We start from the raw sequence: 27764 nt of genomic DNA, 5'->3' as shown, positions 1-27764 counted from the left end.
CTGAGCCGAAGGCAGAAGCTTTAACTCACTGAGCCACCCAGGTGCCCCTCTAGTTGGGTTTTAAATACACTTCTGTCTTGGTTTTTTTTTTTTTTTTAGATTTTATTTTTATTTATTTGAGAGACAGAGATAGAGCAAAGACAAGTGGGGGGAGCAGCAAAAGGGGAGGAGAGGTGGAAAGAATCTCAAGCAGATTTCATGCTGAGCATGGAGCCCAACCTGGGGCTCTATCTCATGACCCTGAGATCATGACCTGAGCCAAAACCAAGATTTGGATGTTTGACTGACTGAGCTACGCAGGTGCCACTACTTCTGGTCTTTTCAACTAGAATTTCATTTTTTCAGGGAAAGAGGTCACATAGGAATACCCTTCCATTGTTTTATAAATACATGATAGGTTATTAATAAGGATTTTGTTCCTTAACCTCATTGTATCCTTCCCTAAGCCTGGAATGAACAGGCGTGATCACTTTGTGTTAAGATCAAGTAACTCTGACCAAGTTCATTACGCATTCTTTCATTTTCAAGATCAACAATATGCTTGGCACTTAATGAAATCTATTTTTATTGATAATTTAAAGCAATTTTTTAATGCTCGAATGTAACTTTTTCCTTCCAGTTTCATGTGTGTAACTGACATACAGCACTGTGTGAGTTTAAAGCGTATAGTATGACTTAAATATATTGTTGAGTGATGAGTACAATAAGTTTAATTAGAATTCATCTTCTCTAGACATTAAAAAAAAAAAAGAATTTTTTCCCCTTGTGATAACTTTAGGATCCATTCTCTTAGCAACTCAAATACACCATATAGCCATTAACTGTACTCGTCCTGTTGTACATCACATCCCTAGTGCTTACTCTAACCAGACGTTTGTACCTTCTGTCCACCTCCTCCAGTGCCCCCACACCTCGTCCCGGCCTCGGGGAACCACAATTCTGATCTCTTTTTCTGAGTTTGGGGTTTTGTTTTGTCTTTAGATTCTACATATAAGTGAGATCATAGAGTACATGTCTGACTTCTTTCACTTAGCAGGAGTGCCCTCATGGTCCATCCGTGTTGAACAGTATCAAATTACGTAAATATAATGTAATATATTATAATATAAATATAATATAAATCCCAGGACCTGGGATTGAGCCCCACATCGGGCTCTGTGCTCAGCAGGGCCTGCTTCCCCCACTTCTGCCTGCCTCTCTGCTTATTTGTGATCTCTCTCTCTGTCAAATAAATAAAATCTTCGGGAAAAAGAAGACTTATTTTCAAATTTTAATTAAAAATCACAAAATAAAGAATAAAAGTATACCGACTCTTACCATTTAAAAAAAAGAAGAAACTTTTAAGCAAAAAATGAAAGGGTCTCATCCTGTCTGTACCTACAGTCTTACCCTTGTACTGGTAATTATTGTTAACAAATTGGTGAATATGTTTCCTGATTTTTTTTTCCTTTTATACTTTCTCTCTCAGACACACCTTCCCTCCCACCTATGACATGGAAAAAATAGCTGTATAGTTTCATTGTAGGGCTGAACCATCATTTACTTAACCATTCATCTGTTGAGACACATTTATGTTTCCAGGTTTTTGCTGCTTTGTTAAACTGTGCTGGACTGAGCATCTTTGTGCCTTTCCCTGGACACCAGTGCTGCAGTTTCTGCTGCAGTGACTGTATTTAGCCTGTATTGCTAAAGTGTGTTTGATTTTTCAAATTTCACTTCCATGGGAATACACTGATGATGTCCAAGAGGGCTCCTGTCCTACATTCCATACCCACCCAGTTTTTATTAAGAATCTTTTGCAATTTTGCTTGTCTTATAGAAAATTGCATTTTATTTTAATTTTAATTTGTTTATCCATTCGTGGGGTTGACTACAGCTAATTGTGTACTTCTTGGTATCACCTGCTTACATCCATGGTCTTTTTTTTTTTTTTTTTTATCGGTTTGTTTTTCTGTAGGGTTCTGTGTAAACTGGTTGCACAAGTCCTAGGCTTATTTATTATAACCTTTCTTGGCAGGATTCTGTGGGGCTTTAGTATTACAGGATACACAAATATACAGTGGACTTTCGCAGTGTGTCTTGAATTTTTAGGAATGGAAATTCACTGGACTGTCGTTTCACACTGAAAAGTTCTTGTGGTATTTTTCACAATTCTGCGAAGGCTACCCGAAGGACAAGGCTGCCAACAAATACAACAGTAAAACTATAAATAGCATTTTGGTTTTCATCCAAGGATCTGCATTCACATATTACAGCTTCTATACTTGTTCCCGTGCCACCGTGATGGGTGGAGGATGCTAGAATTGTGCAGAAGCCTGCAGTCATTGGGAATTATCTCAGTGAGTCAAGATGTCCCAAGAGGTGATTTAGCGTGGGTGTAAGAGATGCATCCTAAAGAGGGGACCCTCAAGGAAGAGCCAGTTTTGAGTGCTCTGGTTGTCAGTGTATTCCCAAGACTTGGAATCACTTTTTTTTTTTTAAACTTCCAGTTTTTTGAATTGTTAATATATTCACCTCACTCAAATTTAAAAACTTATAAGAAAGTATGCAGTGAAAAAACTTGGTTCTGGGGCACCTGGGTGGCTCAGTTGGTTAAGTGTCTACTGTCTGCCCTGGTCAGGATCCCAGGGTCCTGGAATCGAGTCCTGCATCTGGGATTGCGGGGACTCTGCTGCTCCCTCTCCTTCTGCCACTACCCACTGCTTGTGGGTGCTCTCTCTCAAATAGTAAAATCTTAAAAGAGACTTGGTTCTACATGTGAGTTCCCACCTCTATTTCCCCTCCCCACAAGGCAACCAGGGCGACTGGTTTCTTTTGTATTCTATAGATCTGTCTAGTACTTTTTTGTTTTCAGATGTGATTTGATGAGAAAACAATAAAAATTAGGTCTCCTAGAATTAAAACTATGGCGGCCGAACATTGAAAAATGGTTAAAATGGTTAAGTTTTGTTAGATATTATGTGCTCCAATAATAAAAAAAAAAAGGCCTTAGAGAAGGAGGTCAAAATTACATATTTTATGGGCATGAAGTATAAGGTAACAAGGTAACAAGGGACATATTTTACTTGTCTGGTTAGAGTGATGAGATTGTAAGCACTTTTTTCATTTTACGTGTTATAGTGTTCTTATTCAATACATAATTTACGAGCCCAAGTGAGTCCTGAGCAAAGGCCAAGTTAACCCTGGCTTTTAAGCGTGCATCCCCCCACAGGTGCTCCCATCTCTCACAGATCCCTCTCTCCCTCTTGTCTGAAGAGAGAGCACATGATGAGCTGTTACTGGGAGCAGCCCAGGCCCATGGCCCCACGCCACGACCCCAGCAGGCCCTACGCAGAGCAGTACCGCATAGATGCCCGGCAGTTCGCACACTTGTTTCAGCTTGTCTCGCCCTGGACCTGTGGGGCCCACACGGAAATCCTCGCAGAGAGGACTTTCAGGCTCCTGGATGACAACATGGACCACCTGATCGAATTCAAAGCATTTGTGAGCTGTCTCGGTAGGACCCTGTGGGTCTTCACTGCAGTGAGTTAATCTGGGACGGGAGTCTGTGAACACAAGACAGGATGGACTGTGGAGCAGGCAGACCCACGCAGTGAAATGTATTTGGGACTGGCCTGATGTGATTTGGAGATTTTAGAAACCACTCTGCAGGCTCCTCTTATAACGACACTTATGCCTCCTTAAGGAGGGTGAGAAGGGCCCAAGCTCTCAACACACAGGATCATTGCTCCTGTTCTCCTTGGGCGCCCAGGGTGTGGTGTGGCTTGTTAGGGGCTGTGTTCTTGACTCTTGCCCATGAAATTAAAATCTTTCAGAAGGTATGAGGCCAGACAAAATTCAGGAGGTTATCCTGCACCTCAAGAGTGACCTTTTCTTGTTTTCATTTCAAACACCCTATGTCTGGTAGTAGGGGCAGCGAAGTATTGAGTGAACAAGTACTGATCGTACTAAGTTCTCTTCCCACAGTGAGGTTGTGTCACAACAAATGTACTTTATCCATTTGCATCTCCTCATTTTCTCTCGATCTTTTTTTTTTTTTTTTTTTGCAGATGTTATGTATAATGGAGAAATGAATGAGAAAATCAAACTGTTATATAGACTTCATATCCCTCCAGGTAAGAAATTCTATGGAGAAAATCTAAGTTCTGTTCTGCTTTGACACAAGTAAGCCTTGTATGTGACTCTGAAGTTCTTCTCTTTTAAAATTTCATTTAGACTTGAGTTAACAGATGTTTTTAATCTGGGGTTGCTGATAACAAATTTTCATTACTGAGCTGTATGGCCTATGACAGCAGTTGCCAAACTTGAGCATGCATCAGGATCATCTGGGGGGCTTGTTAAAATCCAGATTCCTGGGCGCCACTCCACTGTTTCCGGCTCCCTGGTTCTGAGGACCACACTTTGGTAACTGCTGGCTTGTGGAGTATGTAGGGAAGCAGACCCTGGTTGCCTTAATAGATGGTTATTTAAGCCTCCTCTTTTGAAGGACCATTTCATTCTTCTGGCATGTAAGTCCATACTTCCGTCAAGTTTCAGCAGGTAACCGGGAACAAAGAAAACAGTTTTGAAACCTAAGATGTCATACTTGGCCTTAACCTGATTCCTTGGATCTTTTGAAGTCACAGAGGTGGGTTAGTAATGCCAGCATGGTCTCTGGACCCCAGTGCCATGGTTCTGGTGTTGGATGGGGCCCCTGACAGAACTTCCAATGAAGGAGGCTAGGAAAGTTTTTGGGGCCATGAGATCCTGGTGGTTTTTACAACTGACACTTCTGGAAAAGTTGGAAATGCATATAACCATCATTTGTGGCTTTCTTGGTCCACTTCCTGAAACTGAGCCATTACCAACTGGACAACTGCAGTGTGCCCCGGGACCATTCTGTAGCAGCTTTCTACCTCTGCCTTCCCACAGACTTGTTATTCCTCAATTGCAAATGGTTTGGCATCAGTGAAGTTCTTTGCCTTTTATGCCAGTGTTAGTGAGTTTAGTTTTTTATTTTTATTTTTTTAAAGATTTTATTTACTTATTTGACAGATCACAAGTAGGCAGAGAGGCAGGTAGAGATAGAGAGGAGGAATCAGCCTCCCCGCTGAGCAAAGAGCCCGATGTGGGGCTCGATCCCAGGACCCTGGGATCATGACCTGAGCTGAAGGCAGAGGCTTTAACCCACTGAGCCACCCAGGTGCCCCCGAGTTTAGTTTTTTAATTTGCCTTTATCTTTCACAAGTGTTTTCCTACTAACATAGGAGACATGCATAATTATTCCTCTATTATCATCGCGGTCATTCTTCACAATCATTGTCTGTATCTAATATTGCTAAACAGGATTATTTTATTTCAATTATTTCATCTCGATTTTTAAATAAGCATTTTATTTTGGGTTAACTTTTAGATTTATAGAAAAATCACAAAGATGGTAAAGATGGAATTCTAACTTTTTATTTATCTTTCTAAAGTATACAATAGAGTGATTCAACAATTCTGTACATTACTCAGTGCTCACCATGAGGACAGGGGGTACCCCAATCCCCATCACCTACTTCACCCATTCCCCTACCTCCCCTCTGGTAACCACCAGTTTGTTTTCTATAGTTAAGAGTCTCTTTCTTGGTTTGTCTTTTTCAACCCCTTTGTTCATTTGTTTTGTATCTTAAATTTCACATCTGAGTGAAATCATATGCTATTTGTCTTTCTCTGCCTGACTTTGCTTAGCATTATATATACTCTCTAGCTCCATCTATGCTGTTGCACAATTAGATGGCAAGATCTCATTCTTATGGCTGAGAGATATTCCGTGTATGTGTATGTGTGTACCACATCATCTTTGTCCATTCATCAGATGATGGACATTTGGGCTGCTTCCATTAATAGCCAAAAATGCTGCAATAAACATAGGGGTGCATATACCCTTTGATTTAATGTTTTTGTATTTTAGGGGTAAATGCCTGTAGTGCAGTTACTGGAACCATAGGGTAGATTTTTTATTCTTTCATACGGTTTTCCACAGTGGCTGGATATTTGTTTTCCCACCAACTCTGCACAAGGGTTCCTTGAAAAGTGTGCTGCTTTGTGGTTGGCCTTTCTCAACACTTGAAATAACCATTCCTCGCTATGCTCCCAAGACAGTTGGTTGTATTGGTTCTTCTGTTAGAGCATTTTGTTAGTGACTTGTGTATACGTTTCATATTTCTGAGGCAGAGGGACCCAGTATCCTCTTGACATCTAGCAGTTATTACCTAAAAAAATCTGTTTTCATCATGACTGCCTCAACGACCACACAGGGCTTACAATTTGAGTGGATGCTCACATATGCCAATGTGTCTAAGTTTTATACAAGGTTGGTAAAATGACTTAATATCAGTTACAGAAAAACCCCAAAACTTCACAAACAGCTCCTACCCACACTGAATGCAGGAAACCTATCTCCCAAATACGAAGATCAGCTTATTAAGGCTTTGGTGCCATCTTGGGGATATTTGTTGGATTACAGCTGATTTATTAGTAAATATGAAGATCCTGAGTCCGTAATACTTTGTAATTGTGATTTATAAGAGCTTTTTGATCTATAATTCACATATCACACAGTACATTCATTTAAAATATACACAACTCAATGATTTTATCTTTAGTTATATAACCGTCATAGTTTTAGACATTTTTCATCACCCTAAAAAGGTCTATACCCTTTGGCTTTTGCTCCCAATCCACCCATTTTGCCCTGCTTTCCTTTTTTATAGAATTGCCTATTTTTGGATATTCCTTATAAAGGGAATAATGCAGTGTGCCCATTTTGTGTCATGCTCCCATGTCTCCAGGGCTCATCCATGTTGTAGCATGTCCCAGTGCTTATTCCTTTTATAACTGCATTTGATAGTCCATTTGATAGGCATGCCCTAATCTATCAGTCGGACACTCGGGTTTGTTGCCACTTCATAGCCCTTGTGAACAATGCTCCTATAAATATTTGTGTACAAGTTTCTGAGTTGGGTATGTTTTCATTTCCCTTTGGTAGTATGTTAGAGTGGAATTCTGGGTCAAATGATAACTCTATGCATAACTTTTTAACAAACTACCATACTTTTTTTTTCAAAATGGCTATGCCATTTTATATTATCAGCAATATAATGTTCTGTGTTTTTGTATATTTCAAGAAAACTTGTAATGATACAACGCTTTGGATTCAGTAATCTTTTTCAATTTTTGTTGAAAAATTATTAAATATAGCAGTATGTGCTCACTGTAGAAAAAAATGCCATGAAATTGAAAATTACCCCATCATCCAGGAATCTAGTTGTACATTTATTTCTAGAATTTATATGTATATACATACATATATCTTAAGATTTAGGAAAGGATTTTACTACCTTTTTCCAGGTCATTATTGGCAGTGTCCTATGATTCTGTATTTCATTAATTAAAACAGTACCTACATAAAGCCGGAAAAAGGCATTATCTGGTCTATAAGATGTTTTCTTTGCTCTTTGTATAGACAGTGCTTGGTGTATGCCTGGGTTCACAGTCTCTGCAAGCCCTTCTTTGGTCCTTTCTTACATAAGAAACTAAATTACTGAGTTTGGGTTAAGTAAGATGAAATAATTTGTTCCATGTAACTTTTTTTTTTTTTTTTAAAAGTACTCACTGAAAATGATCGAGACAGCCAGTCACCATTAAAGAATCCTCTATTGTCAACGTCAAGACCCCTAGTTTTTGGGAAGTCAAATGGTATGTACCTCTCTTTATTATCTTGCAGCAGGCACACACTGCAATCATTGACAATTTCACAGCTCTTAGAAGCCGACTTAACCTAGTCAACAGCCCACTGCTTTCAGAGGCTAGAAACCTTTCAAGTTGCAGTATACTGGGTGACTGCCCCTTGACCCTACCACCATGTTTGTTCCTCTTGCTTAGGGTTTCAAGGATTCTCTTGTAGTGAGAAGTCATCCAGCCACCACACTCCATTCATGGTCAGTTGTAAAACAAATTGTTACCAATGTAATCTCTATTTTCAGCTTGTGTATGAAATTTGGTGGGATTCCTCCCTCACCACCCAGTTCTAAAGGTGTTCTTTTTTTGCTTTAACTGAATTTTAGCCTAAAGTATATATTTTGTTTCCTCTGTCTCCAGGTGATGCAACTGATTACCAGAAACAGTTGAAGCAAATGATTAAGGACTTAGCCAAAGAAAAAGATAAAACTGAGAAAGAGTTGCCCAAAATGAGCCAGGTATGGACTTAGATGCAGAGATAACTGTTGTGCCAAGTGATGTGTTCAGAGGCGAGCTTGATAAAGTTAAGCTGGGCCCCTCAACCTCTAAAGCAATAATCAAAGGATCTTGTACAACTTCCAGGAGCTGAATGTTGTGATTACATGGGAAATATTTGAATTGTGATTCGTTCAGATACACAAGATATTCTAAACTCTTCACAAAGGGCAGCTGTGCCATATCCTATCTTTCAAGTATTTATATCCTACTCATCCTATATTCACCTAGGTTGCGATGAAGATTTACTGCTTAGAGGTGATAGCTTTTGGGGGTGAAGGGTACTGTGGACACAGCATTCTTCCTTTAGAAGGGATTACTATTCTCTCTTCAGTTTCTTAAAAATCATTGGTACCATAATGTACAGTACTGGCAAAGCTCTTTGAAACCTTTGAACAGTATCTAGACTATATTTAAGTGCCCTGATGGTGCTAGGTTTTTTTTTTGTTGTTTTTTGTTTTTTTAAAAGATTTTACTTATTTATTTGATAGAGATCACAAGTAGGCAGAGAGGCAGGTAGAGACAGAGGCAGGCAGAGAGAGGAGGAAGATTCCCTGCTGAACAGCGAGCCTGACGACGTGGGGCTGTATCCCAGGACTGTGAGATCATGACTTGAGCCGAAGGCAGAGGCTTTAACCCACTGAGCCACCCAGGTGCCCCTGGTGCTAGGTTTTTTTTTTTCTTTTTTTTTTTTTTAAAAGAGAGAGAGAGAGAGGGATCACAAGCAGGCAGAGAGAAGGGGAAGCAGGCTCACTGCTGAGCAGAGAGCCCAATGCGGGGCTCGATCCCAGGACCCTGAGATCATGACCTGAGCCGAAGGCAGAGGCTTAACCCAGTGAGCCACCCAGGCGCCCCTGGTGCTAGGTTTTTATTTGAAAAAGATTACCCCCGAAGTTTGTGGAATGTAGGGTCCAAGTTGGAAATGGTCCTTTATTAAAGGATTTCATTCTGTTTGCTGCTAATGTGTACTGTGAGCCTTCAAGAGTGGAATTCAGCAATGCAGTGTTTCTTGGGTCTTTTTTGACCACAGTACATATGGCCTTAACACCCTCCTGGAATATTCAGAATTGTTGGGGAGTTTCAAATTTTCATCCTATCTCTTGGATATAGTCACATTTCAAAGCTGCTGGTCAGTTATGCCTCAATTAAAAAAAAAAAAGTCAAATCTAATCTCATCCCCCAGAGCCACCAGTACAAATATTTTGATATATGTGATACCAGTTTTTGCTATAAACAAAAAATAGGCTGTCTTAACACCTTGCTTTCATTTACTTCAAAATCATGGAGATCTCCTAAAACTCAGTTCTCAACCATGACCCTATTCCCAGCATAAATATACAGCTAAATCCTACTGGAAGTGTCTTCCATCGCATTACATATGGATTCTCCAATTGAGCAGCAGTGTGGATACAACTTGGAAATGCATCAGGCATCACTGTTTTCATTATTTCACTTTACAGTTTTTAGTTACCCCATCGTATTCCTATCAGATAAAAAAGCTCTAATTTAGTCAGTCACAGTATTAAGCTGTTTCCAACTTTTTTCTATTATAAATCCAAGATTAAAGATCATTATAAACAAATATCCACAGCTTCTGGATCCCTCTCTACAGACTGATTTGTAAGATTAAAGGGTGCTCATGTCCTTTAGGATACACACCTTTCTGAATAGTTGCTGTGTAGACAAAGAGCCCACTTCTGAGTGTGTGGTGAAAGTCCCTGGAGTCACTGTTAGTAGTATGTTCTCTGAGTAGAAGGGCTAAACTACCTTTCCTTATAATCTTCTTCTAATGGTATGATGTGGTTTTCTCTAAGAACTTAGTATGAGGTCTAAAAAAAAAAAATGCATTTTACTTCCATCCTGGTTATGCTGCCATATATACTTTTAATTCCAGAGAGAATTTATCCAGTTCTGTAAGACTCTGTACAGTATGTTCCATGAAGATCCAGAAGAAAATGATTTATATCAAGCCATTGCCACGGTAACCACTCTGCTGCTGCAGATCGGGGAAGTGGGGCAGCGAAGTAGCAGCTCTGGAAGCTGCTCCCAGGAATGTGGGGAGGAGCTGCAGGCTTCAGCTCTTTTTCCAGAGCAGGACTCGGTTTTTGCAGATGCCAGCCCAGGGAGAACTACCCAGGACTCCCAGACATTTCCTGAAGAGGCAGAAGGGGACTGGACTGTGTCCCTTGAACATATTTTAGCTTCACTTCTGACTGAACAGTCACTAGTCAACTTTTTTGAAAAGCCACTGGATATTAAATCCAAACTTGAAAATGCCAAGATCAATCAGTACAGTCTCAAAACTCTGGAAATGAGCCGCCAGTCACAACCTGAACTCAAGCTGGGTAACCTGTAGCAAGAGAGCAGTTTGTGGAGGGGAGTCTGCCATACCAAAGCACGGAACAGTTTTGTGGGTTGTCAGCCCTAAAATCCAGAGTTTAGTCGAAATCATTCTGAGTGTATTGTACAAGTTGGGTATCTGGATAAGCAACCTGACAGTCACAGCTGTGGCCAGGGGAATCGATGCAACCCTCAAGCATCTGTTTATTCTTTAAGAATTACTAGTGGGGTATTACCAGAGCTATAGGGTATCCATACATTATTCCCTTGATGCTGGGACTTGCAAATTTCACTTTTATCAGATTTGCTGAGATTCCAGGGCACTTCTGCTGTGATGCTAGTATGATTTCATTCTCAGATGGAATAGAAGAGTCAGATGTATACTAAACCAGACAAAAGCTCTCATTTTTCACTTGGATAATGGGAGAGGTCACATATCAAGTTCACTTTGAAGATCCAAGAGCCACTCTCTGTGCAATTGTATTTGGCTTTTTTGCACTAATTTTGTTTCAATGCTGGTAATTGAAACCATTTTAATATATTTGGTTGTATTCACTTTGTCCTTCCAAAAATGTGTACAAACCATGCTTTCAATGTTGGCCTCCAAGTTTTTTAATAAAGAAATTTTTATATTGACTTGGTTCTTGCTTATAATTTATACTTGTGTCTAGAAGGGTCTCTTGCCACTCCCTTGTCTGTGTTCTCCCTGAGCTGTGCTATACACGTAGGTGGTCCTCAACCCCCACTATGCTTATGTACCACCCTCACCCCTGGGGCTTCAAAGACGGACCTCTCTAGCAGCATTCAGTATGTTGAGGTATAAGCACTAAAGAAATCTAATCCTTGTGACACTTTGCTTTCAGGCTGAATTTAGCTGATTTTCCCCTCTCTGTGATTCAGATTCATATAAACTTTAGGGGCCATTACAAAAAGGTAAGCTGTACATATAGTATGAACTGTACAAATTGTATACCTTAGCCATAATCTGGTTACCCATCAAAAATCAGACTATTCTATACCTTTAGACAAGCATACTTAATACAAACAGCTTAGGGATATACTACCAAATATTATTTCATTAAATATCAATTGCATCACTTCAATGTTTCGAATGTGAACAGTGACCAATGCTAATTGAGTTCTAGATGCCAGTCTCTAGAAAAACGTTCCTTAGAATTAACAGTATACCTCCAATGTCCCAGATACCTAAAATGTTTTCTCAGGCCAGGTGGCACTTCCGTAACACCTTCAAAAACCTACTTAGGCTCTACCCAAATGCTCAGAAAGCCCAGGGGCTGGGGAGAAGGGGCACAGGCATGCCATTTAGGAAAAGCTCTTCAAATGATCCTATGTAATTGGGAACTGCAGAGATCTTACAGTTGACTCTTGTACTACATGAGGGTCCACTTATATATGGATTTTTTTTGGGGGGGGAGGGGGGACAGAGTAAATATATTTTCTCATGATTTAATATTTTTTTCTCTAACTTTACCGGTAAATTTTGGGTAGTTGACTATGTGGGAATCCGTGCCTCTAATCTCTAAGCTCTTCAAGAGTCAACTGTAGACTATAAAAGGAAAATCAGAACAGAAAGCAGTTTTATACCTTTATTTGACAATCAGCGATTAGTTTTCATCCACATTAACTGTCTGTAGATCTGCAAAAGAGACGGCCAGTCAACTTCCATACCACACTTCACGCCTGAACATTGCAAAAGAACTTTTCTTAAGGGTTTCAGCTAGTATTTTGGGAACTTTTTACAACCCAAATATCAACCTGTTTTGTATCCTCCTCCACTTCTCCATGCTGTGACACAAAGGTTTATTGATTATGCCTGTTAGCCATTTCCTTATTAAAAGGATGCTGGGCATACAGAAGTACAATTAAGTATTTAGGATATATAATTCGGGTTTTCAAAGGGGTAAGGATGGCTTTTTTAATCCAAACAGCTTTGCAGAATGGAGTAAAACTTACTTTTGAAAGTGGTGACAGGTACATAGGTGACCAGTGTGTAGAGCTTGTTTGGAGAATCTTCATCCTCGTTACGTTTTCTGGACAACCGCACACGGATGCGGTACGGAACGTTCCTAATAAAAATATGAATGTGCCACTAAAGTCAATGTCTCCTATCAAGAAAACAGCTGCCAACAGTATTGACAGCTCCTAGCCCCCCATCTGTAACGTGCTTCTAATGCTCTGTCCTGAATCTGAATCTGCTCAAGCACTACAGGTCCAGTCCCCTGGAAAATATACAGAGCCACAGATGGACGTTAAATGCTACCATCTCAGGATGTACACCTGCCTCAGCAGACAGCAACCGCTGATAACCTACGAAGAAACATGGGCCCAAACATGCTAGGTCTTTCTCCTCTTTCCACCAGTACCCCCATCTTTGTTAGGGGATTTGTCTAGGTTCAGTGCTGATTTGCAGAAACACCACTCTGCAGGCTATATTCAATACAGAAGACTAAAGACTGCTCAGTTCCGCTACCTTATACACACAAGCCTCTCCTCTCACTCAACCACAGTGGCATTACTGTGGCCTATCTCCTTTTATTGGTCTGAGGACACAAAGCGTTCCAAAACTCAAGAGGACTCCTTTTGGCTTTTGTGACACCACTCCCCACCTCCCCCATCATCTTAAGGGACGTCGTTGGCCACTCCTTTATCAAACACTCCTCTGTGTGAATGCTCAATGCCAGCACGGTAAAGCTGAATCTCAGACCCCTCTCACCCTACTGATGAAATACTATACAGATGCAGACAGTTCCACCAGCCTCCTAAATCACCCAGGTCTACTCTAGCACTTTACATCATCCTCCACAGCAAAAACCACACCCCTGCTTGTAAGCAGGACTTCTCAACCTTGACACTATTGACAAGTGGGCTGGGATATATAGCAAAGCCCCTATCCTGTGGCAATCCCCAGAAATGACACCAAAAACGCCCCCTGGGGGAGGGTGGGCAAAACTGCCCACTGTTAAAAAAAACAAAAAACAAAACACTGTGCCAATGATTTCCCATTTTGTCTAGAGATCAATCCAACCTCTTTGCCATGACCTACAAGATACCACATGGTCTATCTCCTAACTCTACCCTCATTGACTGTTCAAATCTTATTCTATTCTACTTTCACCAACCTGTTACTCTACTCTACCTTCTCTACTTTCTCCAACATTTCCCCAGCTCACACCAAGTTTGTTCTCTGTGCAATGCTCTTACTCAACACTCACACTGCTGGCTGGCTCCGCCATCATCTGGGTCTCTGTTCCAATACCACGTCAAAGGGCTTCCCTGCAGATGCTACCCCACCCTTTGAAGCCATCATCACATTTTAAAGAAATACTTCCATAGGCATTAGCTAATTACTGAATTTACACAGATTATATAGAATTGGTTAAAAGCTAGTGTAATTATAAAAGTTTTATAAAAAAAAATTATATAACAAATAGCTTTAGCACCTTATTCCTTTGGCCCAGACAGCTTTGTTGAGCCTTGTGTCAATGCGCACATCTGGAGTTCCCATCTCCTTCATGGCAAATTTCCGGATCTCTTTGAGTGCCCGAGGGGCACGCTTCTTGAAACCCCTGAGAGTCAAAGTAAAAAAATGAATTAAATAAGATATGTAACGTGCTCTGTCCTATTTTCATAAAACAAAATCTAAGCCAAACCTTAAATAGGAATAATCCCTTTTATACCACAGTATAATGCCCAGCAGCCAGTATTAATACTAGGGACATAGAAAATGCACAATCCACTTTTAGTGATGTGGGAAAGAAGCTCTGTAGTTGATCCTAAGAAATGCTAATGATAGGATATGCTTGAACATAAAACATACATACTATGAAAGTGTCTTCACTTCAAAATACTGTTACATCTTAAGAGATGGCATGTTTTTGAGCATCATTCAATACTAATTCAAAGGTTCATCATTAACTTGGGTCTTGGCTTAAAGAATAGGGGTGGGCCTAAAATTGGACACATTTCCTCTCAACAAGAGTTAATGCAATGAAGCTCTTGGCATGTGTCAGCACGTCATTAATTCATTAATTCATGTCTGTTCCAACTCTTAAGTACTTGTTGTTTTACATGAGGGTACATAAAGTCATTCGAATTTCATGTTTTTAGTTAAACAATGTGAAAAAGCAACAACTTCACTACAGGCTTCAACCATTTGGACAAGTGAAGGCTATTTCTTGGGATGTGGGGAAAGACCCCGGTCTAAAAAGGTATCTTACCACCTAAGACTGTGAAGGTCAAAGAAGGGGCCAAGTCAACCTTTCATCTCTGTAACCCAATGCGGGGCCTGGCACATACTAGGTACTCTACTTTTGTTAGATGGGTGAATTTTATGAAATCCAATGTAAGTAACACACAGAGCATGTTAGGGTTAAATCTGCTCTAAAACCTTCAGTGACTTCACATGTTTATGAAAGATGACTGCCTTCCCACCCCACTCCGCCTCTTCTTAGCCTCCCATTCCCTTTGCTCTACCCTCAACCTCCTTGCTATTTCTAGAACCTGTCAAGCAAACTCAGTTCATTCACTTAAACACTTGACCATCTAGAAATAAAAGGTGCCTGAAATAACAGCAGTAGGTCCAACAGACAAAATCCAATAATTCAGGTAGCTCATGTAGGTGATACATGGAATGTATGAGACAGTAGCAAGTACTACAGAGAAAAATAAACCAGGGGAAGAGAGAGAGGGAGCATCAGGGAAAGGGAATGCAGGTTTAAATAAATGGCCAAGATGATACTGGAGTCAAGATGTGCAGATCATGAGAGCAGCCATTTAGGCATCTGTGAGAAAAGCATTCAGACAGAAGGAAAGAGTAAAAATAAAACCAGCTACCCTGAATCAGGTACATGCCTGGTATGATTAATAAAGTAAGTAGCCAGCTTGTGGAATCAGAGCAAGAAGTTGGGCTTCTAGAATCTGAGTAAGATGGGAAGCCGGGAGGGTTTGAGAATGGACCAGGTGTTTGGGGGTGAAGGAGGGAACCAGGAGGAGGGAGCGGCTAACTAACAATTCAAGTGAGACAGAACGGTGGTGGGACCAGTGCGATTGGTAAAACTGGAAGGTAGAGCCAACAGGACACGCTCACTTGACAATGACTAACACAGGGAAAGCCTCAAGAGATGGGAAAGTCAGGGATAAAGATGAACGCTAGGAGTTTGGTGTGCGATGCCTAAATACCCAAATGAACAGTAGTTTTATGTTTGAGGCCTTAAGACTACTTGCTATTACCAAGCATAGATGGAAAAGAGTCCCGGGATTCACCAACATTAACAGAATGTTGGAAAGAGGATCAAGAGCATGTGGGGGTGGGCACCTAGGTGGCACAGTCAGTTAAGCATCCGATTCCTACTTTTGGCTCAGGTCATGAGATGGAGCCCCATGGGCTCCATGCTCAGGATGGAATCTGCTTATCATTCTTACCCTCTCTGCACTCCCCCTACCCCCACCCCGCTCGCTCTCTTTCAAGTAAATAAATCTTTAAAAAGAGGACATGAGGAAGAACCACAAAGTCAGCAGCTAGAGGAGCAATAAAAAAAGCATAATACTGTGGACTCTTTGGAAGTAAAATGAATAAAACATTTCCACAGAAAAATGAAGAATAAACTATCAATTGTTACCTATCGCGGAGGACTAAGAAATGGCCAAAGGATTTAGGTCTTCACCTGGGGGTTTTATAATAAAGCACAAAGTGCCTGAAAAACTTGTTTCACACCTACACTTGCAGCATTAATGCACAAAGGCACGGGATTTTTGGCCCAGAAGCCATCCTCAGGGACCCCAGGCGAGACACCGCACACAATGTTCCTTGGTTCACACATGGAAATGCAGTCAAGTACCAGGCCCAATGCGGGTACTACCACACATTTAAATCCCTCATAAAATTAGCTCTACTAGGGCACTTGGGTAGCTCAGTGGGCTAAGTCTCTGCCTTCAGCTCAGGTCATGATCTCAGGGTCCTGGGATCGAGTCCTGCATCGGGCTCTCTGCTTGGCGGGAGCCTGCTTCCTCCTCTCTCTCTCTCTGCCTGCCTCTTTGCCTACCTGTGATCTCTGTCAAATAAATAAATAAACCTTCAAAAAAAAATTATTTTTCCTGAGATAAGAGAATGCCCAGTATAGGGCAAGAAATTGTGTTCCACCCTTGGGTGCCTCAACAGACTGTTTTGCTGTGTAACATTTGCTATTAAAAACACCAATAACCACATCAAAACACTACCCTTCCATGAAACTGAAGAAGTTGCTGCAATGGCACTGTTCACAAAAGAAATCCAGGGCTGCCAATAACCTCCCTTATGCACAATCTTTCTACGGTGGCTCCCACTATTAATTCTCAAACAGTGACTATCCCAGGAGTCCAGAGTTAGAGTGAATGAAAAAACTAAGATATTCTGTATTCCATCTGTTAAATAAACACTCTCCCTCATGCATTCATAATATTAACGTGAGTGACCCCATCAATCACTAGTGAAGAGTCTACTTCACTAGTAGACAATACTACTTCACTAATAGACAATAACAAAGAAAAATTCAAAGGTATTGGTTTGCCTCGACTAAACTAAAATCATCTCCCTTAGCTAAAAGCCTTGGAAGGCATGGCTTGGAATTCCAGGCTAATAAGGAAAGAGAACAAAAATCTCTCAGACTCTTCAAATTCCTTCCCGGGGCCTCTACTGATTTGCACACCCCCCCAGGAATTACATTACAGCAGGTATCAGGATCTCCCTGCTCAGAGGATTGAGAGGCTGACTGGCCTCGAATGGAACACCAGAAAGGGAAGTCACTTTGATTCTTGAACTGGATGCCGTTACAAAAACCTGCAACAGGAGTGCTGGCATCCTACAGAGAGAGATTCGTGGTTTTGGGCATTTACTTCTGAACTACCTGCATTTTCTGAGAAAGACCTCACAGAAGAAAGCATGACGGACTTCCAAGTGTTTCAAAGGAAGACTGAACAAATGTCCCTCCCCATCACCTCATCATCTTTCAAGTCCACTGCTATTTCAAGATCTATTCAGTGAAAGAAAAGGGATATGGAATCCCTTATCTAAATATGTATTTACTATTGGCAAATTGTACGTTCAGTGTTACAGCACTCACCATAGCATGTATCTTCCCCAATGTCCATAACCCAACCACCCTCTCTCCTCCCCTCCCCTGGCAACCCTCAGTTTGTTTTGTGAGATTAAGAGTCTTCTATGGTTTGTCTCCTTCCTGATTCCATCTTGTTTCATTTTTTCCTTCCCTACCCCTCAAACCCTCCACTTTGCCTCTCAACTTCCTCATATCAGGGAGATATGATAATTGTCTAAGAAACTTATTTCTAATGACTTAGTGGGACTCTGGTGATCCTCTCTATTGTTGATTCTGGTGCTGATGTTCCAGTGTGCAAGAATGTGACTGGAAGAGGAATGGTGAAGGCGAATTCTGTAGGTATACCGTGGAGTACTGTACTTCTCACTGAACAGAGATATAGGCATACAAAATTAGGAGATGGGAAGCAGGGTTACCAACTGGCCAGGTCTCATTACTTTCCTCCAGGCCAATTACTACCAAATTCTCCAGCTGAAGAGGTTTTGGGGACAAAAATGTCCAGTTAGGGACTTTGCTTCCATCCATGGACAGTTTGAAGACAATATGAGCCAGAACACAGGGATGTTCCTGTCTTGTTTCTGCACACACATAGGCCTTCCCCAAAGCTCATCACCAACTTGCAAATCTACTTAGAACCACCCCTCAGCCCTGGTACATGACTTTCAGGGGGCCAAGTTAAACCAATCTCAACCTCACTCCAGGTTTCTGGTTTCTAGATTGTCAGTCATACGTTACCATTTTACAGAATGGTTGTTAAGGAGACCAGAATTTGTGTGGGTCTTACTTTAACCAGTTAACAAGATTTCCCCCCCCCCCCCAAAGGCATGGACTGTAATTTAGCCCACGAATTTCACTAACATTTTCCTCTATTACTGTGAGGAGCTTAATATCGAAATTCTGACTTTAGACACTTGGTCCTTAAGAGCAGGACTTTTGGCAAAATAAGGGGCTCCAATGTGAAAGTCTATAGGCAGTTCAATTAAAAAATTTGGTCTTGATTCTGAAGTTCTATTTTTAACCTGACCAGCTGTTTGGCTGGACTGCTACAGCTAACATGCTAACCAAAATTTGTGTTCAGGCACTAACAGGCTCCACATTAGTATGTTGTCTTATTTTAACTTTTGAGAAAGATTGCCAATGAACTACAGCACAGAAAGCAGATGAGACTTAAAAGCCAAACAACTTCCCAGCTTATTTCAATGTTGTTTTTATGTAAAGATCAGTGTAAAAATACTACCTCAATGCCTGAGAATCTAGAAGAGTCACCTTCTCATTTCAATTCTGTATTGCTTTTGGTGTCTTTTATCTATGGGAACACTTTGTGAACTTTAGAATTAAGGAAAAATTACTTAAAGTCCAAGTTGAGACTGGAGAATCCTCTCCAGTTAGAACCTTGGCAGAACTACTTGAGAAAGTTTTTGCTAACTGGGGCTATAGATTCTGAACCAAAGTAATTCTTTTTTCAGCTTAAGGTTACTCTTTCTTTACAAGAATGTAGTGAAGTCAAATAGGAAATATACATATGTGCTATGGGGGGAAATGGGCTTGCTTGTGGATGTAGGTTTTAAAATTAGTATTCTACCTTTAAAAAGTAAACAGTATTCAAGAAAAGATTTGGTCTTCATTCTCAGCAGTAAGCATTTATGCAGAAGGGAGACAACTCACTAAGCTTAAGGACTGAAAAGCAAAGCCTAGACAAAAACACCAAAAACGCCAACACTCAAAATCATTCTCAATATTCTTGTACATCGCAAATCCACAACAGCTATGTGTCCTTTGCACAAACATTGCCCTATAACTCCACTGATATATTCTCTAACAACACTCTGTTTTTCTAGTATTACCACTCAACCAGTATTAGTACATATTTGTGTGGGGGTCAGGATCTAAAGTATAAAATAATCTTTAATTGTTCACATTCTGGGCTGGACACAGCTTTTTGGTTAATATGTAAGCTTTACTGGGTCTAGAGACATTTTCACAAGCTTGCTTTCCTTCCTTTACACGTCTTTTGCCCTTTAGCCCGGCCAAGTTTACTCAGTTTACAAATCACCAAGTGAAATGTTTTACCATCACCTAGTTCCCCTCAACTGGCTCTCCCAGAAACTATTATTCAATCTCGTGTTTCCAGCCTTTACCCTCCGAGGATTACGTACTAAAACCTTATAAACCTAAACAGGGGCCATGGAATACAGATTTGGGTTTCCAAAGGAAAGATAACCGATTTCAACACCAACTGGCTTTTCGACAACTAGACAGACCTCCGAGTGACAGCCAGACGCACGAGCTCGGGTCCCCCGACCTGCAAGGCACCGGGCCCGACTGCAGGGATACTCACACTCCATGGATGCGCTTGTGAATGTTGATGGTGTATTCTCTGGTCACTACCTCGTTGATGGCAGAACGGCCCTTCTTCTTCTCGCCACCCTTCTTCGCGGGAGCCATCTAAACCCAGCGACAAGGAAGTTCAGAGCAGAGCGGGACCAGCACAAGCCAAGTCCTCCCTCCCGAGCCCGGCCTCACGCTGCCACCCTCGGGGCGCGTCCGGGTGCAGAGGGTTCGGCCAGGCATCTGAAGCCCCAGTTATGTGCAAAAGCCAAGCCGGTCACCCACTGGCCAAAGCACCCGCGCCCCTCTAGTGCTCCCGCCCCGGAAACTCCTGCAGGCTCGGCTCCCCTAAGCCTGGCCAGTCTCTCAGGCTACCGGAGCCCCTCAACAGCGCGGATTCCCGTTCCCCCGGAACGCGGAGTTCCGGGCCGGCCTACGAGAAATCTCGCTGTCCCGGTCAGCACAATCCCGAGCGAGGATGGAACCAGATTCCTAAAGCCAGGACGTATCACCCATACTTACTGTGCCGGGCCCGGGTTGGAAAGGAAGAGCGCGAGGTATTGTGGGAGAGGGAAAGAAGCGTCACAAGTACAGCTTCCGGGTCGCGTATTGGCGCTTGAAAGCGGAGAAGACGCGGAGACGTAAGCGGCAAGCGCCGGGGGAAAAGAGAGCGCACCTCGGGGGCGGGGCCAGGGCCGCGCGGCTGTGCACTCCGGCCGCGTTCTCGGCCCCCGGCTTCTAGCTCCTTAGTTCTCTCCGTGCCCCAAAGGCGCCGCTGGTTCTTTCGCCTCTTTCCCTAAACCTTCGGAAAATATGAGAGGCCCACAGCTGGGTGGGAACAGAGCCAGGAAAGGAAGACACTCTTTTGTTTTCCCCTTTCTGTCTTTGATTTGGCCACCGTTTGCTGAACCTGAGTGCGGTGCCGTGCCTGGCTAGCGGTCTCAGAGAAGTCGGTCTCGAGACAGCTGCCGCCTTGGCAGGTCTCGCTTTGAGGAGGGGTGCTGCTGAACGCGAGTGCTTACTGTCCCGGACCGTGGAGCCACCCGAGGGTCGTGTCCCGCCCGATGCAAGGGTGGCTCGGGTGCGGAAAGCAGGGAGGTTTGTGCTGCGCTGGAAGGATGGGCAGGAGGTAGCCAGGCAGAGAAGTGGTGGAGCAAGGCAGGTGAATGGTCTGAAGCACTACGGCTTCCTAGACTCTAGGCCGGGAGGTGAGATAGTGTGGGGCCTTACTCGGGAGTTTGAGTATTACAGGTAAAATGAATCACTGAAATTGTCAGGAGGGCACTGCCACGATCAAATTTGTTTTAAAGTCCATTCAGCAACACTGAAGAATAGATTAGGAGCAGAGGGGCAGGATAGTAGCAAGGAAACTTGTAGAAAGAAACTACATACTAGAGACAAATAAGGAGGATCTGAATTAAGGCAATTGCAGCAGGATTAGAAAGAAGCAACCTGATTTTATAGGTAAGCAAGAAGGTAAAATCAAGAGGATTTGGAGAGAGAAGACCAGTGTTGAGAAGACTCTACATGTAAGCAGTGTGGGAGCAGAGGATGAAGATATTAGTAACCTGTCATTAGAGCAGTAGGAAAAGCTTTATTTGGAAATACTCTAAGGCAGAAGGAAGCCAGAGTGATTAACAGGTTCTACATGCTACAGAGTTCAAGTAAGGCAAATATTGAGATGGACCCACTAGATTCTCCAGACAGGAGAGAATCAGTGATATCAGTAAGTTTCACTCCTGGAACAACTGGGAGTGGGAAGGAGTCAGATGAGGACAGAGTGAGGAGTGAGTATGGGGTTGGGATGCTTGCCACCTATACTGTCTCCTGGGGCATAAAGCCATGCTGAGGGAGGGGAACAAAAGGCAGGGGATCCAGGGAAGCATGAAGCAGTCATGTTGTACAAGTAGCTTAGGTATCTGAGAGATGACAGGGAGATCTGAGGAGGTGCTGAGAGGGATTGTTCTGGAGCTTCTGAGAGACCTAATAACGATGTCACCAATGTGGGGATTCTAAGACAGTCGCTTGGACCCATGCCTTCTTTATTCTTGATGAACTCCCTTACTTCAGAGGAGTGCACCATTTAGTGGCTTAACACAGAAAAGGATGAGAGCTAAAGTTTTTGAGCCCTCACATAGCTGAAAGTTTTCATTCAACCCTTAAATTCATTAATACTTTCACTTGTATGGAATTTCAGGTTGAAAATAATTTCTTCCCAGTGTTTTGAAGGCATTCTCCATTGTCTTCTTTCAGTGTGGTTGTTGAGAAGTCATGTGTCATCCTTTGTGATATGTTTTTTTGTTTTTGTTTTTTATAAATTTTATTTTTTATAAACATATTTTTATCCCCAGGGGTACAGGTCTGTGAATCTCCAGGTTTACACACTTCACAGCACTCACCAAAGCACATACCCTCCCCAATGTCCATAACCCCACCCCCCTTCTCCCAACCCCCCTCCCCCCAGCAACCCTCAGTTTGTTTTGTGAGATTAAGAGTCACTTATGGTTTGTCTCCCTCCCAATCCCATCTTGTTTCATTTATTCTTCTCCTATCCGCTTAAGCCCCCATGTTGCATCACCACTTCCTCATATCAGGGAGATCATATGATAGTTGTCTTTCTCCGCTTGACTTATTTTGCTAAGCATGATACGCTCTAGTTCCATCCATGTTGTCGCAAAAGGCAAGATTTCATTTCTTTTGATGGCTGCATAGTATTCCATTGTGTATATATACCACACCTTCTTTATCCATTCATCTGTTGACGGACATCTAGGTTCTTTCCATAGTTTGGCTATTGTGGACATTGCTGCTATAAACATTCAGGTGCACGTGCCCCTTTGGATCACTACATTTGTATCTTTAGGGTAAATACCCAGTAGTGCAGTTGCTGGGTCATAGGGCAGTTCTATTTTCAACATTTTGAGGAACCTCCATGCTGTTTTCCAGAGTGGTTGGACCAGCTTGCATTTCCACCAACAGTGTAGGAGGGTTCCCCTTTCTCCGAATCCTCGCCAACATCTGTCATTTCCTGACTTGTTGATTTTAGCCATTCTGACTGGTGTGAGGTGATATCTCATTGTGGTTTTGATTTGTATTTCCCTGATGCCGACTGATATGGAGCACTTTTTCATGTGTCTGTTGGCCATCTGGATGTCTTCTTTCTTTGTGATATGTTTTATTTTCTTGGAAACACTTAAGGATGTTCTTGTTATCTTGAAAGTTGTTAAATTTCAAGCAAATAGTCCCCTCTACTGGAAATTGACAAAATCTCCCTTTCAGCTCTCAACTTCTGCTTTAAGTAAATAAAATAATAATAATAATAATAAATAATATTAAATAAATAAATTAAATAATAAAAGCCATTTGGTTTGAAGGGCTGATAACCACCAGACTTGTTTCAGTCTAGCCTCATGGTTCAGGCCAGTCCACTGCTGGCCTCCCACAGACAAAAACCTATAATATGAACTTTGTGTCTTTTGCAAGTCTCCAGTATTCGTTAGCTGGGCTTCTTGCCTGGTTACCGGGGAATTGTTAAAATGAGACAGGATCTGAACGCTACCCCGTGGGGGCAGCAAGGAAGAAGACCCCGGTCTCAAAGGAGCAACAAGCCTTAAATGCTGGAAGGTCTTTGGACAGATTTGGGGCTCAGCTTAATGGTCCAGTTGGACTTCCTAAGCAGAGCCACTGGAAGATTTTTAAGATGGAAGGGGTGTGGTGATGCAGAAGGGAGGCACTAAAAGAAGATGTGTCCAGTAGCAGCATTCCAAAACTTGTGTTTCAACCCCTCCTCATGAGCCAAGACTTTGCAGTTTTCCAAAGAGAAGGTCATGGTTTTTCTGGAAAAAAGACAGGGTTGCAAAACAACTTTTTTGAGAAAATTAAATGAATCAAATGCTTGGGGATTAAATTTCGCCCGATGTTATGCGAGTTTAAACAATAAAGAGTTTTCTGAGTTTATCCAGATGCTGAATATGTGTAAGATTTAAGCAAAGCTGAATTAAATTAGTAGCATGCTATACTCCACCCTCTTTCAATGACTTCCAGCTAGAAAATCCTAGAACAATAAATATGCTGCTCCCATTAAAAATCTTACTTTGGGGGCGCCTGCATAGCTTAGTGGGTCAAAGCCACTGCCTTCTGCTTGGGTGGTAATCTCAGGGTCTTGGGATGGAGCCTCCCACCCCTGCATAGGGCTCTCAGCAGGGAGCCTGCTTCCCCCTCTCTCTCTCTGCCTACCTCTCTGCCTGCTTGTGATCTCTGTCAAATAAATAAATAAAATCTTTTAAAAAAATCTTACTTTGCTTAGAAGAATTCTGACAGCCAATTAAAATTCAAATACAGAAAGATCAGATTTATAAACCTTCGAATTTACAGAACAGTTCAATTCCAAAATAGTACTAGTTTCACACAGACTTTTTTTGTGTGTGTGTGGTGTCTAAATATGGTGAATCTCCTGAACGGATGGGAGCCCCCAGATGTGGGGCCATGATTGTGTGGAAGCCCGTGGTGTGGGCCCTGAAAGTCTTCACCCAAGACAGAACAAAGGAGACAGAAATTTACTGAATACAGGGCAAGAGAGCAGTGGGCAGAACAGCAAAGGAGAGGCTGTCTGCAATGAGGTAGTGGGAGGGGGCTGTTTTTAAAGAGGGATGGTGAGGAGGTATGGTGATATTTGGAATTTTCCCTTTTTGGTAAGTAGCCCACCGGTTAGTTAGGGCCTTTGGATATTTTGAGGTGGGTCACCTGATGGGCCTGTCTGTATTCAGGGAGGGGGTTGCTGTGGGCCCTTTCTACATTCCATTGCTCAAGACAGCCTAAAAGCAGCCTTTGCATTTTTATGTATTTATTTTTAATTTCATTTTAAATAGGTTCCACACCCAATGTGGGGTGCGCACTCATGACCCAAAGATCAAGAGTCACATGCTCCACTGACGGAGCCAGTCAGGCATCCCCAGACTTTTTGTTTTAAAAAGAGGGTTCATGGGGATGCCTGCGTGGCTCAGTCGGTTAAGCGTCTTGATTTCAGCTCAGGTCATGATCTCAGGGTTGTGTGGGAGCAAGTCCCATGTCGGGCTCTGTGCTGGGTGTGGAACCTGCTTGGGATTCTCTTTTTCCCTTTCCCTCGGCACTCTCTCTCTCTAACCCCTCCCTCTCTATCCCTCTCTTAAATAAAGAAGTAAATAAATAAATAAAAAGAGGGTTCATTTCTGGTTCATTTAAAGAATAAATGATCCGAATGCATGCAAAACATTTACACTTACCTTTTTTTCAGGAATACAATTATATGAACAATAAAACTCCTTTTCTATGTATAGCCTCTTGTGCCATCCAAAACTGCTCCTTGTCATAGGACAGCGTACTCCCACTATCTCATGGGGAAGCAGGTAGATGCACAGAGCTCTAGCGATGGAGCAAGGAAAGGAACCTTCTTCTCTTGGACCAGCATTTGCGGCAATGGCTGTGCTGAGCATCACCGTCTCAGGGATGAAGCCCCATGGAGAAGAACAGGGAATGTCTGCAGTTGGAAGAAGCCTCCCAGAGGCTGCTGTTGTCTCTCCCGGCGTCAACGCGATATGTGTACACACCTCTCATACACAGACCCGCGAACTGGATGTGCATCCCTGATATCTAAGTGCTGGCGGGGGAAGTCCATGAACTCCAGCCTGGGTGAAGCTCATTAGGGGATGGGACTGCCTTGATGCAGAATGTCTCTGGCATCTCCATGGACTCCCTATGTCTGGAAGCCTGAGATGTTTCCAGGAGCCTTTGCTGTTTCTGTTTGTTGTGCTGTCATCTTCACAGTGAACAACTGATATTTTTTTCCTGGCACGACCTTCAATTGTGAAGGTCAAGACCTGAAGGGCTTGTGCACATGTTGCTCTCAAAAAACCTAATGCCATTACCTGGTTCATTCATTCATTGTTTGCTTTCACCTTTTCTCTACCTTGGATTATCCTTGGGAACATCCTGAAATAAAAAAAAAATTTTCTTAAATGAAGAAAAGATGTATGAATGCATAGATAACAAGGGACAGAAACTGCCTCCAGAGGAAATTGTACAAATTTGTTAATTTATTACAAAATGGCCACTCACAGAAAAACACAAGAAAACCTTTATACTTTTAGATCCGGGAAAGGAACTGGTGTCTCAGATACAAAATAATTTACACATAATTCATACAATTTTATTTTATATAGAAATAGGTCATTATTACAACAGCTGTACAATTCACTACACTTTGTCTTTTAATTACATAAAATCTTTTCTTTAGAAACATCTCAACATAACAAAACATACAAAAAAAGCAAAGTGCATTTTGAAAAGGAGAATCCAATCCTCGATCTTCTCACGAAAGATCTATAGAAAGGTGCAGCATTCTGACTCAAGGGGCCGGCGCGTGCTGGGGTTTCCTCGGGGACCCGGAGCTCCACGGGCCTACCTGGCCTGGGAAACCTCTTCCTCCAATTCTGTCTCGGAGGTCTGGATAGAATTCTGGAATATCAGCTGCGTGATTGTGCTTTGCTTTGAGTCCGCCTTTGTAGTTGCAATCAAGGAAGTAAACAGGAACAGTCCAGTGTTATATTCAGGGGAGACAATAATCACCAGAAAGAGCCTCCTTCCGTTGGGTTCCAGGCCAGAGGGCATAGGTCTGTGGTCCGGTTAAGAACCACCGGCTCTGCCATCTGATTGGTGGGCTGTTTTTGATCCTGTGGTCTCCAAGTGAAGTCACGAGACCTACTTATTTTTAATACCTGAAAGTGCCTAAGTTATCTCCTCTGTGCAGCTGTGCAAATTAAAACAAAAGCCACCATTTAAAAATAATGAAAAATAATCTCTTTATTCTCTCTCTTCAACAGGTCTCTGACCCAGTGCTTCTGGAATGCCAAGGAAAGAGGATGAAGAGAGTGAAGGCCAGCTAGCAAGTGTGGACGCACCACAGCCGGCCAGAGGGACCAGCGTGCTCTCGGGGAGGATGCGCCCAGCTGTGCCATCTGCTAGGTGAACTGAGTAACAACACTTACGTGGGGGCACTTGTTTCCCATCCGAGTATGGCTGTAGAGCGTGCCCGAGAAACACAGAGGCTAGGGAAACACGGCTAGTATTCTGATCATTTTCCGCGTGCCAGCCACTGTGCTCTGGAGATGGTTACCATCCAGGAGTTCTGAAATGTATGCAGTGTGCACAAAAGCCAAGGGTTTCAACTCCTCTCCCCAAATCTTGTGGCCACCCCCATGGTCCGTCCATTGGTTAAAGCTGATTGTGACCCGATGAACATGCCAGGGCTCTACCGGGGTGGCTGCTGGAGGCCCGAGGACTCAGAGAGGCTGCTGACCCTTCGGGGAGGGCGTGAGGACTGGGGCGGTGGAGGGTAGCCCAGGGTCCCTGGCTGCTGCGAGTAGGTGGAGAGAAGTAGAGAGTCCTGTTGCTCACTGTGCAGAGAGGTTGGTGCCTGCACCTGGAAAGAAAGGACAAAGAGCTAGAGGACTCACCTCTGTGGGTGGCCAGGGCAGGGGGTGGGGGGTTGGTGTCTTATTGTGGCAGTACCTTGGGGGTTGGGTGGGTGGGGAAGAAAGGAGCCTGAGGCTCTGACAGGTGGGTGTGAATTCTGAGCTAAGTTCTCTGCTAGCACTTTGGGTCCCAGTGGGCCAGGAAGCAGGCTTTGGGGTGTGGTTTCCTGAACAAGTGTGCATGATCTACACGTGGCCTGTGTATTTTGGGATGTTG

General features: G+C 42.6%; 3 protein-coding genes across 9 annotated transcripts in view; 1 reads left to right on the top strand and 2 right to left on the bottom strand.

The window, feature by feature from the left end:
* Nucleotides 1-11235, top strand: part of TBC1D8 (TBC1 domain family member 8) — a 106684-nt gene extending 95449 nt beyond the window's left edge. For all 6 annotated transcript variants that reach the window (XM_044263676.1, XM_044263677.1, XM_044263675.1 and 3 more), the window contains 5 exons: nt 3256-3496; nt 4050-4115; nt 7633-7722; nt 8125-8222; nt 10154-11235. In XM_044263676.1, coding sequence (XP_044119611.1) covers nt 3256-3496; nt 4050-4115; nt 7633-7722; nt 8125-8222; nt 10154-10615 — 957 coding nt within the window. In that variant the 3' untranslated portion in view covers nt 10616-11235. The remainder of the gene's footprint in view (nt 1-3255; nt 3497-4049; nt 4116-7632; nt 7723-8124; nt 8223-10153) is intronic.
* A 957-nt stretch (nt 11236-12192) lies between these two features.
* On the bottom strand, nt 12193-20664 carry RPL31 (ribosomal protein L31). 2 transcript variants are annotated; one of them, XM_044263679.1, is made up of 5 exons: nt 20562-20664; nt 20050-20156; nt 14061-14186; nt 12574-12686; nt 12193-12256 (listed from the first exon to the last, which is right to left on the bottom strand). In XM_044263679.1, exons 2-5 carry the CDS (start codon nt 20154-20156, stop codon nt 12225-12227), a joined length of 378 nt encoding a protein of 125 aa, XP_044119614.1. In that variant the 5' UTR covers nt 20562-20664; the 3' UTR covers nt 12193-12224. The 2 variants fall into 2 exon arrangements, with proteins under 2 accessions (XP_044119614.1, XP_044119615.1); XM_044263680.1 differs by lacking the exon at nt 20562-20664 and adding an exon at nt 20477-20543.
* Nucleotides 20665-26198: 5534 nt separating this feature from the next.
* The window catches only part of NPAS2 (neuronal PAS domain protein 2), a 165398-nt gene continuing 163832 nt past the window's right edge, over nt 26199-27764 (bottom strand). Inside the window, exon 23 of the mRNA XM_044262218.1 lies at nt 26199-27495. Within this exon, the coding sequence (XP_044118153.1) occupies nt 27325-27495 (171 nt within the window). The 3' untranslated portion in view covers nt 26199-27324. The remainder of the gene's footprint in view (nt 27496-27764) is intronic.

This window comes from Neovison vison, chromosome 8 (genome assembly GCF_020171115.1).
Source record: "Neovison vison isolate M4711 chromosome 8, ASM_NN_V1, whole genome shotgun sequence".
NCBI lineage: Eukaryota > Metazoa > Chordata > Mammalia > Carnivora > Mustelidae > Neogale > Neogale vison.
Note: the sequence above shows the minus strand (reverse complement) of the source record. Positions and strands in the feature narration are given on the sequence as shown.